Source organism: Bison bison, unplaced genomic scaffold, assembly GCF_000754665.1.
Source record: "Bison bison bison isolate TAMUID 2011002044 unplaced genomic scaffold, Bison_UMD1.0 scf7180017864212, whole genome shotgun sequence".
Lineage (NCBI taxonomy): Eukaryota > Metazoa > Chordata > Mammalia > Artiodactyla > Bovidae > Bison > Bison bison.
Genome location: NW_011494784.1, coordinates 2,126,936 through 2,144,958, shown reverse-complemented (window position 1 = coordinate 2,144,958; position 18,023 = coordinate 2,126,936). Strand labels below are relative to the sequence as shown.

The following is an 18,023-nucleotide window of genomic DNA, read 5'->3' as shown; positions in this document are numbered from 1 at the left end:
ATGCCATCCAACCATCTCATCCTCTGTCGTCCCCTTCTCCTCCTGCCTACAATCTTTCCCAGCATCAGGGTCTTTTCCAATGAGTCAGCTCTTCACATCAGGTGGCCAAAGTATTGGACTTTCAGCTTCAACATCAGTCCTTCCAATGAACACTGAGGACTGATCTCCTTTAGGATGGACTGGTTGGATCTCCTTGCAGTCCAAGGGACTCTCAAGAGTCTTCTCCAACACCACACTTCAAAAGCATTAATTCTTCGGCACTCAGCTTTCTTCACAGTCCAACTCTGACATCCATACATGACCACTGGAAAAACCATAGCCTTGACTAGACGGACCTTTGTTGGCAAAGTAATGTCTCTGCTTTTCAATATGCTATCTAGTTTGGTAATAACTTTTCTTCCAAGGAGTAAGCATCTTTTAATTTCATGGCTGCAGTTACCATCTGCAGTGATTTTGGAGCCCCCCAAAATAAAGTCAGCCACTGTTTCCACTGTTTCCCTATTTCCCATGAAGTGATGGGACTAGATGCTGTGATCTTCGTTTTCTGAATGTTGAGCTTTAAGCCAACATTTTCACTTTCCGCTTTCACTTTGAAAGTGGAGAGTAAAAAAGTTGGCTTTTGCATATACTTGTCTATTATTCTCTTTCTGGCAGTTGCAGTGTTTTGCGTGATTTGTGAGTTAAAGTTTGACTTCTAACCTGGTTGTTCATAGGTGTGTCCAAACATGTTGGGGATGCCCTGAAAGCCCATTCCTCGCAGTCCTTGAGAAAAATCTGGACAGTTGGAATCCCTCCTTGGGGTGTCATTGAGAACCGGAAAGATCTTATTGGAAGAGATGTAAGTAGACAGTTCTTTTGTAGCAAAAGGAAATAAACATATATCCACTTGCCAGCTTAGCACTATACCTGGATACCTGTAGACATCTTCAATGTAATATGCCCCAAACCAATTCCTGACTTCATGCTGCCTCTCTTACCCTGTCTTAGAAAGTGACAATCTTACCCTGCAGTTGCTCAGGCCCAAAACCCTGCACTAACCCTGAAATGATCTCTGCTCATACCTCAAACCTAATCCCCTGGGTAATTCTAATAGCTTTCCCAACTCTCATCCGTGGCTTCCCAGGTGGCACTAGAGATAGAGAACCTCCTGCCAATCAATGAAGGAGACATAAGAGATAGGGGTTCAATCCTTGGGTTGGGAAAATCCCCTGGGGGAGGAAATGGTAACCCACTCCAGTATTCTTGCCTGGAGAATCCCTATGAACAGAGGAGCCTGGCAGGCTACAGCCCATAGTGTCGCAAAGAGTCAGACTTCGCGACACAGCATGCACTATATATAAAACAGATAACTAGTGAGAAACTACTGAATAGCACAGGGAACTCTACTCATTGCTCTGTAGCGACCTAAAAGGGAAGGGAAGCGGAAGAAGAGGGAACGTGTATATAGCTGATTCACTTACTCTATAGCAGAAACTAGTACAACATTGTAAAGCTACTGTACTCCAATAAAAACTAAAAAAACGAAACAAAACAACTATATCTTGAAAAAAAAGTGACTCATTGCCTTCCAGAAAGATGATAACAGTTTCCATTCCTAACAGCAGGGTATGAGGATGCCCATTGTTCTGTACCATTCCTGGCTCCAGAAGATATTCTGGCTTTTTAGAAAACATTGCTTTTCTGATAGGTACAAATTAATACCTAATTGTTCTTAAGTCCCTTTCTCTGATTACTAGTGAGGTTCGACATCTTTTCATGTGGTTTCTGGACACTTTTAAGCATAGTTAAAAATGTTGAAAGACCTTTTATAATTCATTTTAGCATTTTTGTTTGCTACGCATGCTGCATTTCCCAGATTTTAATTTGTATTATTTATGAAATCTTTCCATATATAAAAAATGTGTTAAATCTATCAATCATTTTCTTTTTGGCTTATAGCCTCAGTGTCATGCTTAGGAATTGTAAAGGTAACTTTTAAAGACTAATGTTTTAACATTTATGGTACTTTTTACATCCATTATTTCTTTAATACCTCATAGCAACCCTCTGCTATAGGAATCGTTAATATCACTTACACATGAGGAAATGAACCTGAGAAAGGAAGCAGGTATTACCCAGATTTAAAATTAGAAAGCAGAAGAGTCTAGCCTTAAACTTGGACTCTTAGACTCTAAACACAGTTGCCCCTCCCTGTTTGTGGATTCTGCATCTGAAGAGTCAACCAACACTGGATCCCCAGGATTCAACCGACCATGGATCCAGGGGATATGAAAGTCGACTGTATTATGCCATTTTATATGAAGGATCCAAGCATCCGTGGACTGTAGTATCCATGAGTAGTTCTGGAACTAACCCCCCACGGATACCAAATGGCTATACTGTGCTTTCCTCCCTAGAAACAAATAAGAATTGGAGTAGTTTATGGAAGAATCAGTAAATATTAATAAGGGGCTTCACTAGTAGCTCAGATGGTAAAGAATCTACCTGCAATGCAGGAGACCCAGGTTCTATCCCTGGGTTGGGAAGATCTCCTGGAGAAGGGAATGGCAACACCCTCTAATATTCTTGCCTGGTGAATTCCATGGATCTGGGTAATGTATATTGAATGTGAATACATCTCCATTTACTCTTCACTTCATTTGGGATACTAGAAACATAAATCAGTGTCCAAATATTATTCTGAAATAGATCTATTTAAAGGCATAGCTTCTGAATACTGATGTGCTCTGTGTACCAGTGCAGATCCTTGAACTGATTTTTCAATGATCTGAGACAAAGTAAGTAGAGAAATTGAAAATAAATATTTGGAAGCATTTTTAGCAATGTAACAGTGCTGTGACTCCAAGCATATGGTAAGTGTTCTCATGTTGCTGTGTGTGCGAGTGTCGTTGAACTTGTGTCACGAGTCTAATGTAGCACAAGCTGCAGACTAGTTGTGCACTATGGGACTACATATCCATCCATAGAAAAATAAAAAGTAAAGGAACTCAGATTGAGTCTTCACGGCAGATAGCTCTTAGTAGCTAGTAGTGCTTTTTGGCATGGACCAGAACTCTGTAGTGCACAAACAGGCCTTTGGAGCAGTCAGCCCAGGAAGGACCTCTGACCCTTGTTCTCACTGTCTTTCAGGTAGTGTGCCTGTACCAGACTCTGGGAAACCCCCTCAGCAAGCTCACAACACTCAACTGCATGCACTCCCACTTTATCCTGTCTGATGATGGCACTGTGGGCAAGTATGGCAATGAGATGAAGCTCAGGAGGAACCTGGAAAAGTACCTCTCTCTGCAGAAGATACATAGTTGTGAGTACCCACGGGACCTCAGCCGACAGGTCCTGTCTAGGGGCACTGCTGCGGAGAGGTCCAGATGGGCTTCTTGTAATCCTTGGTAAACCCTTGATATTGAGAGCGGACGTTTATCCAAAAAAAAAAAAGCCTGACTCATAAAGTTGCTGTAGAAATCCTTGGGTTCATCCATATGAAATATGCCAATGTCAGTTGCTGTGCTGTAGGCCTCTGAGGATGGAAAGCATAGGATTGGGTGACTCTGCATGTCTTCATCATCCAAGTCTTGGAGAAGAGTGCCCTTTCCTGGGATGCCTATTCTAGGAGGTTTTCATCTGGAGCTATAATGTGTCTAAACTGAGAGCCAGGAGTAGAGGAAGCTCTCTCATGAGATTTATAAGCAAGAACTTCACAATTGTTTTCCTTTTATAACAAATTTAATTAGTTGCATCAGTAAGATTCTTTCTGTAGAAAACAATAATAAACATATTTATTTTTATGGAGATTAGTTATTGCTTCAAGAAAGATATCCCTAACTGAAATTGAATTATTTTCCTCTCTCCTACAAAATACCCTTACTGATTTCTTTTTCTGTTGATAAAAGTGTTATATACTCTCATATTCAGATAAAGAAAGAAAAGGAAGGGATAGCCCTCTGTAATCTTACTACGAAAAATAACCATTGTTAACTTTTTCATCTGTATGATTTCAGAAGAACATATCCCTTCTGATATGGAAGGCTATCCCTTTCTTCTCCAAATAAAAACCTAGAATTTGAATTTAGTTTTTATAAGATGATGTTACAAGAAGATTATGTCTATCAATTGGTACATCTTAGGTCTGATTTTTAGTGACAAGGAGAAAGTAATAAGGAGGTGGAGTTATGTAGAAAAGGAAAGGAAGTAAAATATTAAAACAATGGACTAAGAGGCCCACTCCGATCATTTGTGGAGTCAGGACAAGGTGCACATGGAAGCCCACGTACTGTTTGTTTAAATATTTAAAAGTTTTGAATCAAGCTAACAAACACAAATAATAAGATTAAAAACATAATAAAATAATGTTTAATCCTTTTACCTTTGCATATATAGCTGGAAGGCCAGGTTTGAGGTCAGAGTCCTGGATTCTGGGGAGTACAAAGCCAAATCATGGAGGTGAAGCAGAACCAGGACCTTGGTCCCTGGTTTACAGTCACTCTCTGCTTCTCTTCCTTGCTTTGGTTCAATCTCATAATGTCTGGGCCTGACATAGACATTGTCACCTAGACACTCCAATCTATATGTCCAAGCCCTACTCCCCCCAAATCCTCTTGCTTTGACAAGTACAACCCTGGGGCAGAGGCTCAAGCAGCCCCTGGAGTCAAGAATTTTGGGGTCTAGTACAGTCCAATGTACGACGGGGAGCACAGGCTTCCCTTGAACCTTGACCCTGTAGACTCCTCACTGGGAGGGGAAGGGCTTGGCCAGAGGAGGGCGCGGTAGAACCTGGAACCCAGAGTGAAGTCCTCTGTTGCTCAGGTGTGGGCATGGTGTTGCCGCCCGTTTTCCTTCTTTTGGGGGAAAAAAATTGATTTAAATATTAAATATATCAATACACGTGTGATGTAAAAGTTAAATCAAACAAGAAGCCTATAAACAGTCAACATTTCCCCAAATCTTCCCCTCCCTACACTATTAATAATTTGATGTATATCATTCCAGAGTTTTCTGGTTATTTATGTAAATATAAAAACATGTTGCACATATAGGTATGTGTATATGTATATATAAAATATATACCTATATATATAGTTTTAAAATTTTAAATAAGGTTTTAAATGGGATCATACTGGACATATCAATCTGTAACTTTTGTTTGCTTAATATCTTTAAAAAGAATGACTCCACAGTCTTTCCTTTTTTTGTCTTCCTTACTTTAATAAAGCAATATGTAGTCTGACAAGAAAGTCAACTAGTGAAAAATGGAATACATTGAAATATGAAAGTCTTTGAGGTTTACCCATCCCATTCTGTTCTTAGAAATAACCACTATTAAAAGTTGATTGAATTGTCAACAGCTTGATTATTTTTTTGAGGTGAGTGATGGATACATTGGGATCCATTATATCATTCTGTTTTCTTTGACGTATGTTTGAAAATTTCCACAATAAAAAGTTAATTTCTTAAAGACTACTACTTATTATTATTTTTTAATTACTGAAAGCCTTTAGATACCTTTTTAACTGGGAGAAGATACTCTAACCATATTTGTGGCTACTTTTATTTAAAGTCCAAGCTTCTGACTTGGCCTTGAACTAAGTAAACCTGAGTCAAAGAAGAGAATGGCTAGTTCAAGTAAGGAATATACGCAGGAATTGAAAGGCTTGTGTCTGGAAATTGGCATTGCTGATAGCGTCCCTTTGTAACAATTTGATACTGTTTGTCATCTGAAATAGGCTCTGGACAAGGCGTGCCCGTGGTGGGGCTGGTGGTGGAAGGTGGTCCCAACGTCATCCTCTCGGTGTGGGAGACTGTGAAAGACAAAGACCCGGTGGTGGTGTGCGAAGGCACAGGCAGGGCTGCTGACCTCCTGGCCTTCACCCACAAACACTTAGCAGATGAAGGGTGAGCTGTTGAGCCTTCATTTCTAAAACTATGCTGACTCTTTATTCTTCCTAAGCACTGCTCTCATGTGGGATGGATGTCCTTAGAGGACAGGGACCGGAATTCTCTGGATATCTTGGAGGATGGGTTGAGACTGGAATTCATTTTTCAGTGATTTTTGTATTTATTAAAGCAACACCAAAATGCCCTCCAGTGATGCAAGTTGCTATTTCTTTAGCTGTAGAATGGCTTGCATCTACAAAGGACTTTGAACCTTGTCTGAGCTTAGGGAAAAAGTGTTTCCAGGGGGAGTGAAGGAGAAGACCACTGTGGTAGTCACTTTTGAATTCAACTGCTGTCAGTATATATAGCAGGAATTAGAGAAATCAATATCCTGATATTTTTGTAGCATATGTTGTACTTAGTTGAGGTTTTAGTTCTTTCTTCTTTTCAAGATGGGAGTTTTTCTCTAAGCCATCCCTAAATCCAGCATGATTCTTCCAATTTCAAAAGCATGGTATTTCTGCCGCATGAGTAAATACAGGGCCCAGGAACTGAAATGTTGACTCCACTCATTTGCTTAAAAAACATTCATTCACTTTAAGCTATAACTGTTCTCTGATGACTTTTCCCTTACAGTTTCTCTCCCCTTTCAGCCCCACTTCCACCCTCTATCCTCTTCCTCTTCGGTTATACCTCTCTCTTTCCTAAAGTTACCGTAGACAAGTGATTCTTACACGATTTGGAGTGTCAGATTCTTTAAGGATACCATGCCCATAATTTCTGGAGATTCACAGCCCCTTGGAAATCTGTCAGCTCAAAAACCTGCCCCAAGTGCTTTCTTCCTAGGAGAATGGCATATGAGTCCATCCTTGTTTTAATGTTCAGCCTTCTCCTCATGCCGGTGCTCCGCTTTGCTTCCTCCCATTCATTTGTTTCTTGACACAACTGTCCATAGATACCTCCATCACGTGGACAGACACAGTGATGTTGTACTTATGCTGATGTTTTTAGCTTGTTCCCTCTCTCGATTGTGTCAAGTCATGGCTATTTCTCTCTCTCCCAGGACCCTGCGTCCTCAGGTGAAGGAGGAGATCATCTGCATGATGCAGAACACCTTCAACTTTAGTCTTAAGCAGTCCAAGCACCTTTTCCAAATTCTGATGGAGTGTATGGTGCACAGGGATTCTGTGAGTATAATGAGTTGATGACTTGACCAACTTAAAAATTGCTAATGTTCAAAAAGGGGCTTCCCTGATGGCTTAGAGCCAAAGAATCTGCCTGCAGTGCAGGAGACTCAGGAGACATGGGTTCAATCCCTGGGCCAGGAAGATCCCCTGGAAGAGTACATGGCAGCCCACTCCAGTATTCTTGCCTGGAGAATCCCGGGGATGGAGGAGCCTGATGGGCTATGGTCCATGGGGTCACAAAGAATCAGATATGACTGAGCTGCTGAGCATGAGCACTAGTGAATGTTCAACAATTGTGACATTTATTTTCACAATTTTTTTTCATTTCTAACTTGGTTGTATATAGTGCTACAGAACTTGACTTTTAACTTGACTTTTTGTTTCCTCCTTCTCTGGAACCATGCTTCAGATTCCTAATGGTACTTGGGAAAAAGAACTTAGATAATATAACAGTATTACAGGAAAGTGATTGAATTTAATGTAAATTACATGTGAATATTTTCTGAGGGTAAAGGAACAGCTTCCTGCCTTAAATAAACTCAAGGTTGCTGGCTTAGATGACCATTTCTCAGTATCCTCAGTATATCCTGCAGGAATCACTGGGGATGCACTGGATAGTGAAAATGTGAGAATATACTCTCAGCTGGAAGATGGAGGCCACAAACTATGGACTATAAACATGATACAGATCAGGAGATTTTAATCTTTTAGGGCACTTTGATCAAAATTTTTTATCAGTGACTTGGATAATAGGTAGCTGACAGTTACATTAAATATGCAAATATGTCATGATTCACAGTGATCTTCCCAGAATTTGAAGGGTGGACCAAATTGTACAAGATTTTGGTACCATTAAAGCACTTGGCCTCAAAAAACCAGTAGAGCAAGTTCAGTGTAGACTAGGCAAGGCTAAACAGATGTGAAAGCCCTTTGGGATTTTAGCTGACTGCAGCCATGAAATTAAAAGACACTTATTCCTTGGAAGGAAACTTATGACCAACCTAGATAGCATATTGAAAAACAGAGACATTACTTTGCCAACAAAGGTCCATCTAGTCAAGGCTATGGTTTTTCCAGTGGTCATGTACGGATGTAAGAGTTGGACTGTGAAGAAAGCTGAGTGCCAAAGAATTGATGCTTTTGAACCGTGGTGTTGGACAAGACTCTTGAGAGTCCCTTGGACTCCGAGGAGATCCAACCAGTCCATTCTGAAGGAGATCAGCCCTGGAATTTCTTTGGAAGAAATGATGCTAAAGCTGAAACTCCAGTACTTTGGCCACCTCATGCGAAGAGTTGACTCATTGGAAAAGACTCTGATGCTGGGAGGGATTGGAGGCAGGAGGAGAAGGGGACGACAGAGGATGAGATGGCTGGATGGCATCACTGACTTGATGGACGTGAGGCTGAGTGAACTCCAGGAGATGGACAGGGAGGTCTGGCGTGCTGTGATTCATGGGGTCGCAAAGAGTCAGACACGACTGAGCGACTGAACTGAACTATTTGAATAATAACAAAAATAGTAACCATGTCTACAGTTAGCAGTGTGCTTTCAATATATGTTTTTTTTTCCCAATAATTTTTTTTTACATGAAATATCTCCATGAGTGAGTTCAGTATGGCAGTGATTGCTTATTTCAGTTTCAGAGATAATGAACTAAAGACTAGAGACTTTAAGTGTTTCGCCCAGAGTCGTGCAGTTATGAAATAGTAGAACTGAAATTGGGGCTCAGGGTTGAAATCTTGTGTATGATCTACCACATTTTATATCCCCCACAATGTCAGTAGGTAAAGAAAAGGACATGTTAAAGGGATCGCCCTCATACTTGCCTCTTCCTGTCATCAAGGAGAGTAACCAGGAAGTGGTGTAATAATCAATAAGTAACAAGTGGAGGCAGCTAAGGTTTTACACATTAGTGAAATTAGGTCCTGAGCTCCTATACAGTTGAGGGTTGATTTTAGTCATGGACTGGAGGGGCTGTTAGGCAGAGAGGCTCTTAGTGTGAATTGTAGAAGCATAGTTTTTCTGTCTTTATGAGACCTCAGAGATTAGTTAGTGAGTTCCTCTCTTCTTGTGGGTGAGGAACCCAAGATGCAGTGGCTTTATAATATTTACCCAAGACTGACTAGTTAGTGGCATATCTCAGACTGGACCTTGGCAGTCTTGGCTCTTTTTTGTTGAACAGCTCCCTCTACTATATATTTTCATTTGGAAAGGCTGAGATGCATTCATTAACAGGAGAAGGCCTATTATAATCATAAAAAATGTCCTTATTTGTCTTAAAAACATGAGTCACTTGCCAGGATGCACTGGAGACTTTGACATTGTACAGGTTTTCTGTGCTATCTATTGTAGCTGCTCATTGGGTATGTTGTAAGTGCCTCATTTATCTTATGACAAGTCCTTGAGTATTCATTTCTCATTAAAAGCAAAAGCCTTTATTTCGAAAGCTAGGTGACTGGAAGGCTCTCACTTTGTATCCTTTCAAAATGAGGAATAGTTTGCTTTACATGAGGAATTGACACTGAGTTTCTATTACAGCATATGAGTAGTAAATTAATGGAGTAATGTTCTTTCATGCATGTTTCCTCTAACATACTTGGAATTTTTCAGTTATTTTTCACCCCCTTCATGTGCACAATTCTGCATTACCCTACTTGAAAGTTTTCCCTCTTATTAGTGAAAAAAAGAATTTTTTAAACTGTATGATTTTTGACATTAATGAAGAATGTTTCACTTAATTCATTAGTGCAAAAGCAAATTTTGGAAAGCATTCCTTTGCTAGTTCTCAAAATGTATGGCTTTCTGTTTTTCAACTATTACAGATTACCATCTTTGATGCTGATTCTGAGGAGTCACAGGACCTTGATTTAGCAATCCTAACAGCTCTGCTAAAGGGTGAGTGTCTAAGTAAGGTTATACTTGTTCTTCCTTCCCTCTTTTCACACTCATGGCACTTGGTGCTTTTTATGTTGATATTGTAAACAGAATATGTAATCCCTTTCTTTTACCTTAGGCACGAATTTATCAGCATCAGAACAATTGAATCTGGCAATGGCTTGGGACAGAATGGACATTGCCAAGAAACATATCCTAATTTATGGACAACACTGGAAGGTATAATGAAAATGAAGTTATTTTGAAGAAACGTGTTGTGTATTGGTTTGTTAGGGAGGGACCAAAGAGAAAACTGGAGGAAAGATAGGTTACTTCGGGGAGGGGGGTAGCATCTCTGATGCTGGGTACATGTGATCACTAAGACATTTCTTTTGTCTACTTTGCCTTCTTGAAAACATTTTTTTTTTCTATGAATCTGCAGCCTAGTTGAAGTTGACAAAAGATGCTGGGGGAAAGGCAAATGAAAGGGTTTTTTATTCATTTTTTGATTGGGCAGATTTTTATATTGTTATTTAAAACTTAAAGTTTATCTTATTCTTTTGCCTTCAAATGTAATACATACTCACAGTAGAAATTAGTGAAAACAGAGAAAAGCAGGAAGAAGAAAGATTATTCATAGTGCTAATGCTAATCACTATTAACATTTCATTTAAAAAAATTATAGCTGTGACCATACCATAGGTCTGTTATTTTGGGGTTTAACTAATTCATGCACATCGTTTAAAATGTCAAATGGTACTAAAAAGCTACCAAAAATACAGTAATTCTCTACCCTGCAAACCACAAGAGCCAAAAACTGAAAATTTTTGGACTGCTCTGACATTTATAAATCTCCATCTAAATAATAAGTCATATTACTGTTTTCTGATTCCTTTTAATAATTTATTTTATTCAAGTTTGTTTTTTAAAGTTTATTTTTAATTGAAGGATAATTGCTTTATAATATTGGTTTCATTTCTTCTATACATCAACATGAATTGGCTTAATTCATATACATATGAATTTTGTACATATGTCCCCTCCCTTTTGAACTTCCCTCCCATTTCCCACCCTTTCCCACCCCTCTAGATTGTTACAGAGCCCTGGTTTGAGTTCTCTGAGTCATTATTTTTTTAAACTTTAAAAAATTGTATTTACTTATTTGGCAGTACTGGGTCTTCATTGCAGCATGCGGGAACTTTAGTTGAGGCATGCAGATTCTTAGTTGCAGCATGTGGGATCTCGTTCCCTGACCAGGGATTGAATCTGGGCCCCCGGCATTGGGAGCAAGGAGTCTTAGCCATTGGCCCACCAGAGAAGTCCCTCTGATTAATCTTAAGGCCTCTTAACCTCTGTCTGTGGCCCTCACTGGTGCCATCTGGACTGGTTGCCTGCTGTTCCTGGTGCTGAGCTATCATCCTTCATCATCTTGGAGATGCCCTCCTTGGTTAGAACACCTGTTTTCTGTATCCCCTGTTTTGTTCTTTCTTGGTTTACTCCTTTATTTGATCATTTCTGAGAAAGGGAATATGGGAGGTAAAAATATTGAGGCCTCATATGTTTGGATATATTTTAGTTCAAGAGGAGACTAATTTTTCCAGTGAATTTTGAATGCTTAGCTTCTAGCACCCAGCAGTGACTGTTGAGAAGTAAAAAATCTGTTTTTTTGATCCTTTGTGACCATTTCTTTCTTCTCTGGGATTAAAAAGAAATCTTCCTGCTTTTCAATGTCCTGAGATTTCACAATGATGTGTGTTGTTATAACTTTATATCCATTACAGTGGACACTTGCTTTCAACTTGGCACTTAACGGGTTTCCCTTCTGGGGAGTTTCCTCTCCTGTTTTCTCTGCTTTCTTTCAGGAATTGTATCATTTAAATCTTAGGTCTATGGGTTCCTCCTCTAATCTTACCTATTCCTCTTATCTTCTATATCTTTTCTTTGGTATATGCCTTCAAGTTTAATTTTTCTTGCCTTGTATGTAGCTTTTTGTTTCGGTGCTTGTGTGCTCTAGTTGCTTAGTCGAGTCTGATGCTTTGTGGCTCCATGAACTGTAGTTTGACAGTTTCCTCTGTCCATGGAATTCTCCAGGCGAGAATCCTGGAGTGGGCTGCCATTCTCGAGGGGATCTGCCCCACCCGGGGATCGAACCTGTGTCTCTTGCATCTTCTGCCTTGGCAGGCAGATTCTTTACAACTAGTGCTACCTTGTTTCTGGTAGTGTGTTACTAATTTCCAGGGGTAAATTTGTTGTCTTTTTAAAAATAGCATCCTGTATATATCTTCTTTTGTTTTTTAGAGGATATTAACGATAGTTCTTTTGAAGTTTTCTTCTTCCTTTATTGTCTGATTCTTCCTAGTTGATGTTTTTTGGTCTGTTTGTCCTGTACTCTTTTTTAAGAGTTGATGAAAGGAAGATCATTAGAAGTTCCAAGCCTATAGATTTGGGCTTCACAGTAGGGTGATCTGGCTGCCATTTGTTGGGAGACTTGCAGGGTTAGCATATTCATATATTTTTCTCTTGTATTCATCACTGTCAGAAAGAAATCCTCCAGTCTCCTGCTTAGAAGGTATAAAAGCCTTGTTGTTATTGTTAGGGAAGTCAGTAGGGGAAGATAAGTGAAAAGGTCCCAGTGTTAGCAATTTATGCTGCCAGAATTCTATTGTATAGATTGTTTGGTTCTTTGCTCTTTCCATTTTCTGGTTTCCTGGGGACTGCTAAGTCAGTTACCATTGGGCCATCTGCTTTCCAACTTCTGAAATATTTCACTTTTGACCTCTTTGTTCTTGTGGATTCTGGGTTTTGTTTTGTTTTTTTTTAAACCCTTTACTATAATTTTAGTGAAGTTTTAGGTGGGATTAAAAGTAAATGAGTGTTTAATTTGCCATTATACCCAGAAATCAGGTATAGTTTAAAAGGAACATACCAGGTTACAAAAAAAAGAAAAAAAATAGAAGAAGAAGAAAGAAAGAAAAGAAGAGACCTTGGATTTTTATTAGAATTTTATTAACTTCAAACATTAATTCGAGAAACACTGAGATCTTTACCATAGTCAGTCTTTTATCCAAGAACACATTTATTCAAAAGGTCTTTTAGGCTTTTGGTTCACTTTTTGTTATTTCCTCACTTAGGTCCTGAACATTCCTTAGTAAGATTGTATTTTATAATTATTTTTGTCTGTATAGTTTTGAGTTCAAATACATGTAACTCTTTACTTATTTCTGCTTTCTTAATTGTTTCCATATCTCTTATTTATCTCTCCCCTCTGAAGCCTGGCTCTCTAGAACAAGCGATGTTAGATGCCTTGATGATGGATCGAGTTGATTTTGTGAAGCTCTTAATAGAGTATGGAGTGAACCTCCATCGCTTTCTTACCATCTCCCGACTGGAAGAGCTCTATAATACAGTGAGTACTGGAACAATTTATCAGTTGGTGCCTTAAGATTACTTATTAATTAGACACACTTAGCTTCAACTGTATCTTGAATGTTCAAGTTTCCTTCAGTGCTTATGTACAAAGATAGCTTATAGAAACAGACTTTTCAATCAAAGAAGAAACATTCTTAGCAAATCCTAGGACCATTTCTGCATTTCCCACTTTAATTAATTATACAGAATTGAAGCATAAACTAATTTCAGAAATAGGATATAGTAAGACCATAATTAAAGCCAAAGATGGGAATAAGAACAAATCGCTTGTATTGAGTAATTAGAGCATTTCAATCTAGGGACACTGTTAAAAATTTTGTTCCTGCAATTTTCCTATGCAAACCTTTTATTGAAACTAGACTGGCTTACTCCTTGTAAAGACGTGAGTTGCTCAAGTCAAGCACCCTTCCTGAGATGTTCTTCCTTGCCTTTGGATCTTACCCTTTCTTTAAAGCTCTGTCTTCTTGATCACTCCATAGTATTTTGATCTATAGATCTTCTTGATCACTCCATAGATCACTCCCAAATCACTTCATAATAATACAGATTATTTGCCATTGTTTTGAATATACTCTTCATAATATTGGTTATTTTTTTAGTGTAAGTACCACACTCTTATATTGGGTTGTAAAAATTCTGTAAAGAAAGTACTTATATTCTTTGTTGAATCCCTCAGTAACTTGAATGAATGTAGCCAGTGCTCAATCAGTATTTGTTGATGCAATGTAATTGTGTGATGGAATTTGTAGTTGTGTGATTTATAAATAATAAAAGATAGTTATAGATTTTACAAATTTGTTTCTGCCTCTTGCCACAAGGTTAATTAAGATTGTCCTTACTACCTAGATATATACATTGTGCACTTAAAAATATTTCAGTCTAATTACATCTTCTCTTGGGAAATAGCTTTCTTAGAATTAATTTGGCTTAAGCTTCATTACTAAAGATGCTGAAGAAAATTTTCAGTATTCTGGATTATTTATACCTTCTGAAATAAAGGTTTTTTATTTCTCCCCAACACATGGTAATTAAAATTCTTCCTTTTGTTCTTTATTACAGAAACAAGGACCAACCAATATGCTCTTACATCATCTTGTCCAAGATGTAAAACAGGTAACCTAATTATGAAGGTGTACAAATTTCTTCTTGTGTTGTCTTAGCTTTGTGGTGAAGTGTTACCAGATTTTGCTTTGTAAAAAATAGTATTGGATTTTCTAGTGAATTACCTGTCCTCTTTGACTCTGAACAGTTGTGACTCTGAACAGTTTTAACCAAATCACACTCACAGTTTTTCCCGTAATTTAACTTTTGTATTTTAAAAGATTTGACCCACCAAGTTAGTGGCATGAGCAAATAATTCTTTCCTTTTATAAAACATGAATTGTAGACATAGAAACTTCCAGGCAGAATTTCAGCTTAACGTGATGTAACAGAATTGCCAATGATGATAATATCTGTTGAAAATGAAACTTTCTGGTTGTGTTATCTTTACTGAAGGACTGGCATGTGATTTCTGTTGTTTTTGTTCTTGTTTTGGCTATTATTGATAACTCAGGGTCTCTCACTTTTTTTGTGAGTCTGTGTGTTGTTCTAGGGAACCAGGACCCATCCACTGGTCCCATCTTTCCTTATATTTTACTCATGCTGTTCTCAATTCACCTTGAGTTAAGTCAGACTTAACATCATCTCTGACCTCCCAATAGTTACTAAAACTTTCTGACTTTAACAGACTTTTTTTTGCCTTAATTCTAAACTCTAATATATTGGTGGGGAGAGTGTGGGCTTTCTGATTATGTTGACTTGGTGAGAGAACCAGAGTGAAAGGACTGTGGAGGAAGATATTTAGTTGGTAAATCAGTAGTAAGCAAAAGTGTCCATGCTGATGTAAATTTAGTTTGCATTGATTTATGCTGGGTCAAAATAATTTTCCTTAGATTAGTTCCTAAAACTCGAATTCTATCACAGTTTTCTTCTAAACTGAAGAAAAAGGAATGAAATAGTTAGATATGCTTTTAACTAGCAGAAAAATGAGAGCTATTTTTTGTGTTAAAAAATAAATTTTTTGAGCTAAAATTTGTGTTCCTTACAAAAGTAAATTATGAATGTGAAAAAGAAATTAAATCATTTATTTATACACATAACCTTATTTCTTATTCAAAGCTTTGGGAATGTTATTCACAGACTGTTCATTTCAAGGATCTTATTCAGCATTGTGTGCCTTTAAAAGTATGCTATGTATGCATGGCAGTTCAGAAGAGGCACTAAGGTGGGTTTTAAGGGATCAAAATAATTTTCATTTAGGCTAATACCATGTACTTGAAAACCTGCTGTTCAGGCCTCCTACTAACCATACCGTTTGTCTTGGCACAGCCTCGTGTTTTGATATTTCATTTTGTTTCACCATTTCCTGTTCCTTCTGTTTGTTCTACTTCCTTTCATTTTCTTGTTTTGTGTGTGATGTTATAGCCATTTCAAGAGAGACTAATGATTTTAACCTAATGTTTATTTTGGATTCTCCAGTATCTTCTCTAGTGATTGTATTTCTGTTGTAGTAGTTCTGTCATTGCCAGTTAAAAAAAATCTTTTATGCTCTCTTTAAGTGTATTTTATTCTGAAAGTGTGTGTATGCATGAGAAAGAGAGGAAAAGAGAGTCAATGTGCTCTTTATAAGCAGACATTCTGTGTCTGTGAAACTAAAAACGTATTAAGGCTAAGTAATTTTTCCCATTTGAACAAGCAGATTGTAACAGTAGCTAGTTGTATTAATTCATCAATTGATTTTGTTATTGTTTTATTATTAGTGACATTCGGGGGCTCTCACTTCTTTTGTGAGTCTAAGCATTGTTCTAGGGCTAAAGAATGTGTCTCCCTCTTTGGTTATGTTCTAGTTACATGACAAAAGAGAGACAAAGAGAACTGACAGTTATAATTTGTATGTGTTTTTGTTACAGCATACACTTCTCTCAGGCTATAAGATAACGCTGATTGACATCGGATTGGTAATAGAATACCTTATTGGTGGAGCATATCGCAGCAGCTACACTAGAAAAACTTTCAGAGCCCTCTACAACAACCTCTACAGAAAACATAAGGTAGCATAATTGAAAAGCACCCTTGTAGAACTGATGATTTCTAGGAGTTATACTTTTAGAAAAAATGGCTTGGGAAGTTTAGGTGGGAAGAGCTTTCCAAATGGACATTCTGTTTATTGATAGTTATTGAATATTTGCTACATGTAAATTACTGTGCTAAATGCTGGCATGCTGGCCTGGATGGACATAAAGACCTGCAGTTTTAGAAACTCTTAGAGGAAACAGACATGAATAACTAGCCACAATACAAAACAGGATATAAAGTGTGCTGTATTGACATAGAAGTATGTGGTGAGAAAGTTTAGAGGGAGAGATGATCAGTTCTTTCCTTATCTTTCCTTTGAAAATACACAAGTGTAAAGCTTAATAGGATTGCATCTATAAACTCATACTAGTACATAGCCTGGAGATGACACTTGGAACATGTGTAGGGGTTATATTGGAAGATGTATGCAGAATGTACTATGTAAAAATATATACTATATATATTTTATTTTCCATCATAGTTTTTAAAGTCTGAAAGTGGAGGTGTTAGTTTCTCAGTCATGTCTGATTCTTTGTGACCCTGTGGACTGTAACCCACTAGACTCCTCTATCCATGGAATTCTCCAGGCAAGAATACTGGAGTGGGTTGCCATTTCCTTCTCCAGGGGAGCTTCCTGGATCTCCTGGGTATCCTGCATTGCAGGCAGATTCTCTACCCTCTGAGCCACCAGGGAAGTGCCAAAATTAGAGTTGCTAGTTGTTGATTAGCAGAGAAAATATTGCTCATTTCCTGAAATTGCCTTTCCAGATTAGTAAACTGAAGAACTTAGTTCCTTTGTTAGTTAATAAGTAAATTTTAATTGTTCTATGCATTTGGAAGAAAGAAAAGTGTGCACTGAAAGAGAATGATTTAGATGGAGAAATCAGAGAACATCTCTCTGAGGAAACGACATTTCAGTTAAGAATAGTGGTAGATCTTGGGTAGGCAAGAATGGGAGGGAGGGCATGGACATGAGGGGACTAGTACACTCAGAAGTCTACAGATGAGAATTATTCTGGCTTGAAGAGCTTAGTTCTTATTAGGGGATAATGCAAGTGTTAGAAAAGATAGTTTGTGGCATTTTTGTTTGAAAGAAGAGCAGGAACAATACAAAGCATAGTGCTGTGGACACCAGGGTATGGTTTTTCAGTGACCAGGAGGCCTTGGTCGCTGGACAATGCCAGACGGTTGTGAGGGATGACACTGGAAAGATCACATGAAAAGTCTAGACTATCAAGCTACTTTTGACCTTTATTTAACCTAGATGTCCATCAACAGATGAATGGATAAGAAAGCTATGGTACATATACACAATGGAGTATTACTCAGCCATTAAAAAGAATACATTTGAATCAGTTCTAATGAGGTGGATGAAACTGGAGCCTATTATACAGAGTGAAGTAAGCCAGAAAGAAAAACACCAATGCAGTATACTAACGCATATATATGGAATTTAGAAAGATGCTAACAATAACCCTGTATACAAGACAGCAAAAGAGACAATGATGTATAGAACAGTCTTATGGACTCTGTTGCAGAGGGAGAGG

The 18,023-nt window shown here is 38.2% G+C and overlaps 1 protein-coding gene across 3 annotated transcripts in view; it reads left to right on the top strand.

Moving 5' to 3' along the window:
• Positions 1 to 18,023, top strand: part of TRPM6 (transient receptor potential cation channel, subfamily M, member 6) — a 166,364-nt gene that overhangs the window by 76,805 nt on the left and 71,536 nt on the right. For all 3 annotated transcript variants that reach the window (XM_010844892.1, XM_010844889.1, XM_010844891.1), the window contains exons 6-14: positions 714 to 838; positions 3,130 to 3,301; positions 5,718 to 5,886; positions 6,932 to 7,055; positions 9,879 to 9,951; positions 10,070 to 10,170; positions 13,202 to 13,336; positions 14,419 to 14,472; positions 16,311 to 16,451. In XM_010844892.1, the coding sequence (XP_010843194.1) occupies positions 714 to 838; positions 3,130 to 3,301; positions 5,718 to 5,886; positions 6,932 to 7,055; positions 9,879 to 9,951; positions 10,070 to 10,170; positions 13,202 to 13,336; positions 14,419 to 14,472; positions 16,311 to 16,451 (1,094 nt within the window). The remainder of the gene's footprint in view (positions 1 to 713; positions 839 to 3,129; positions 3,302 to 5,717; positions 5,887 to 6,931; positions 7,056 to 9,878; positions 9,952 to 10,069; positions 10,171 to 13,201; positions 13,337 to 14,418; positions 14,473 to 16,310; positions 16,452 to 18,023) is intronic.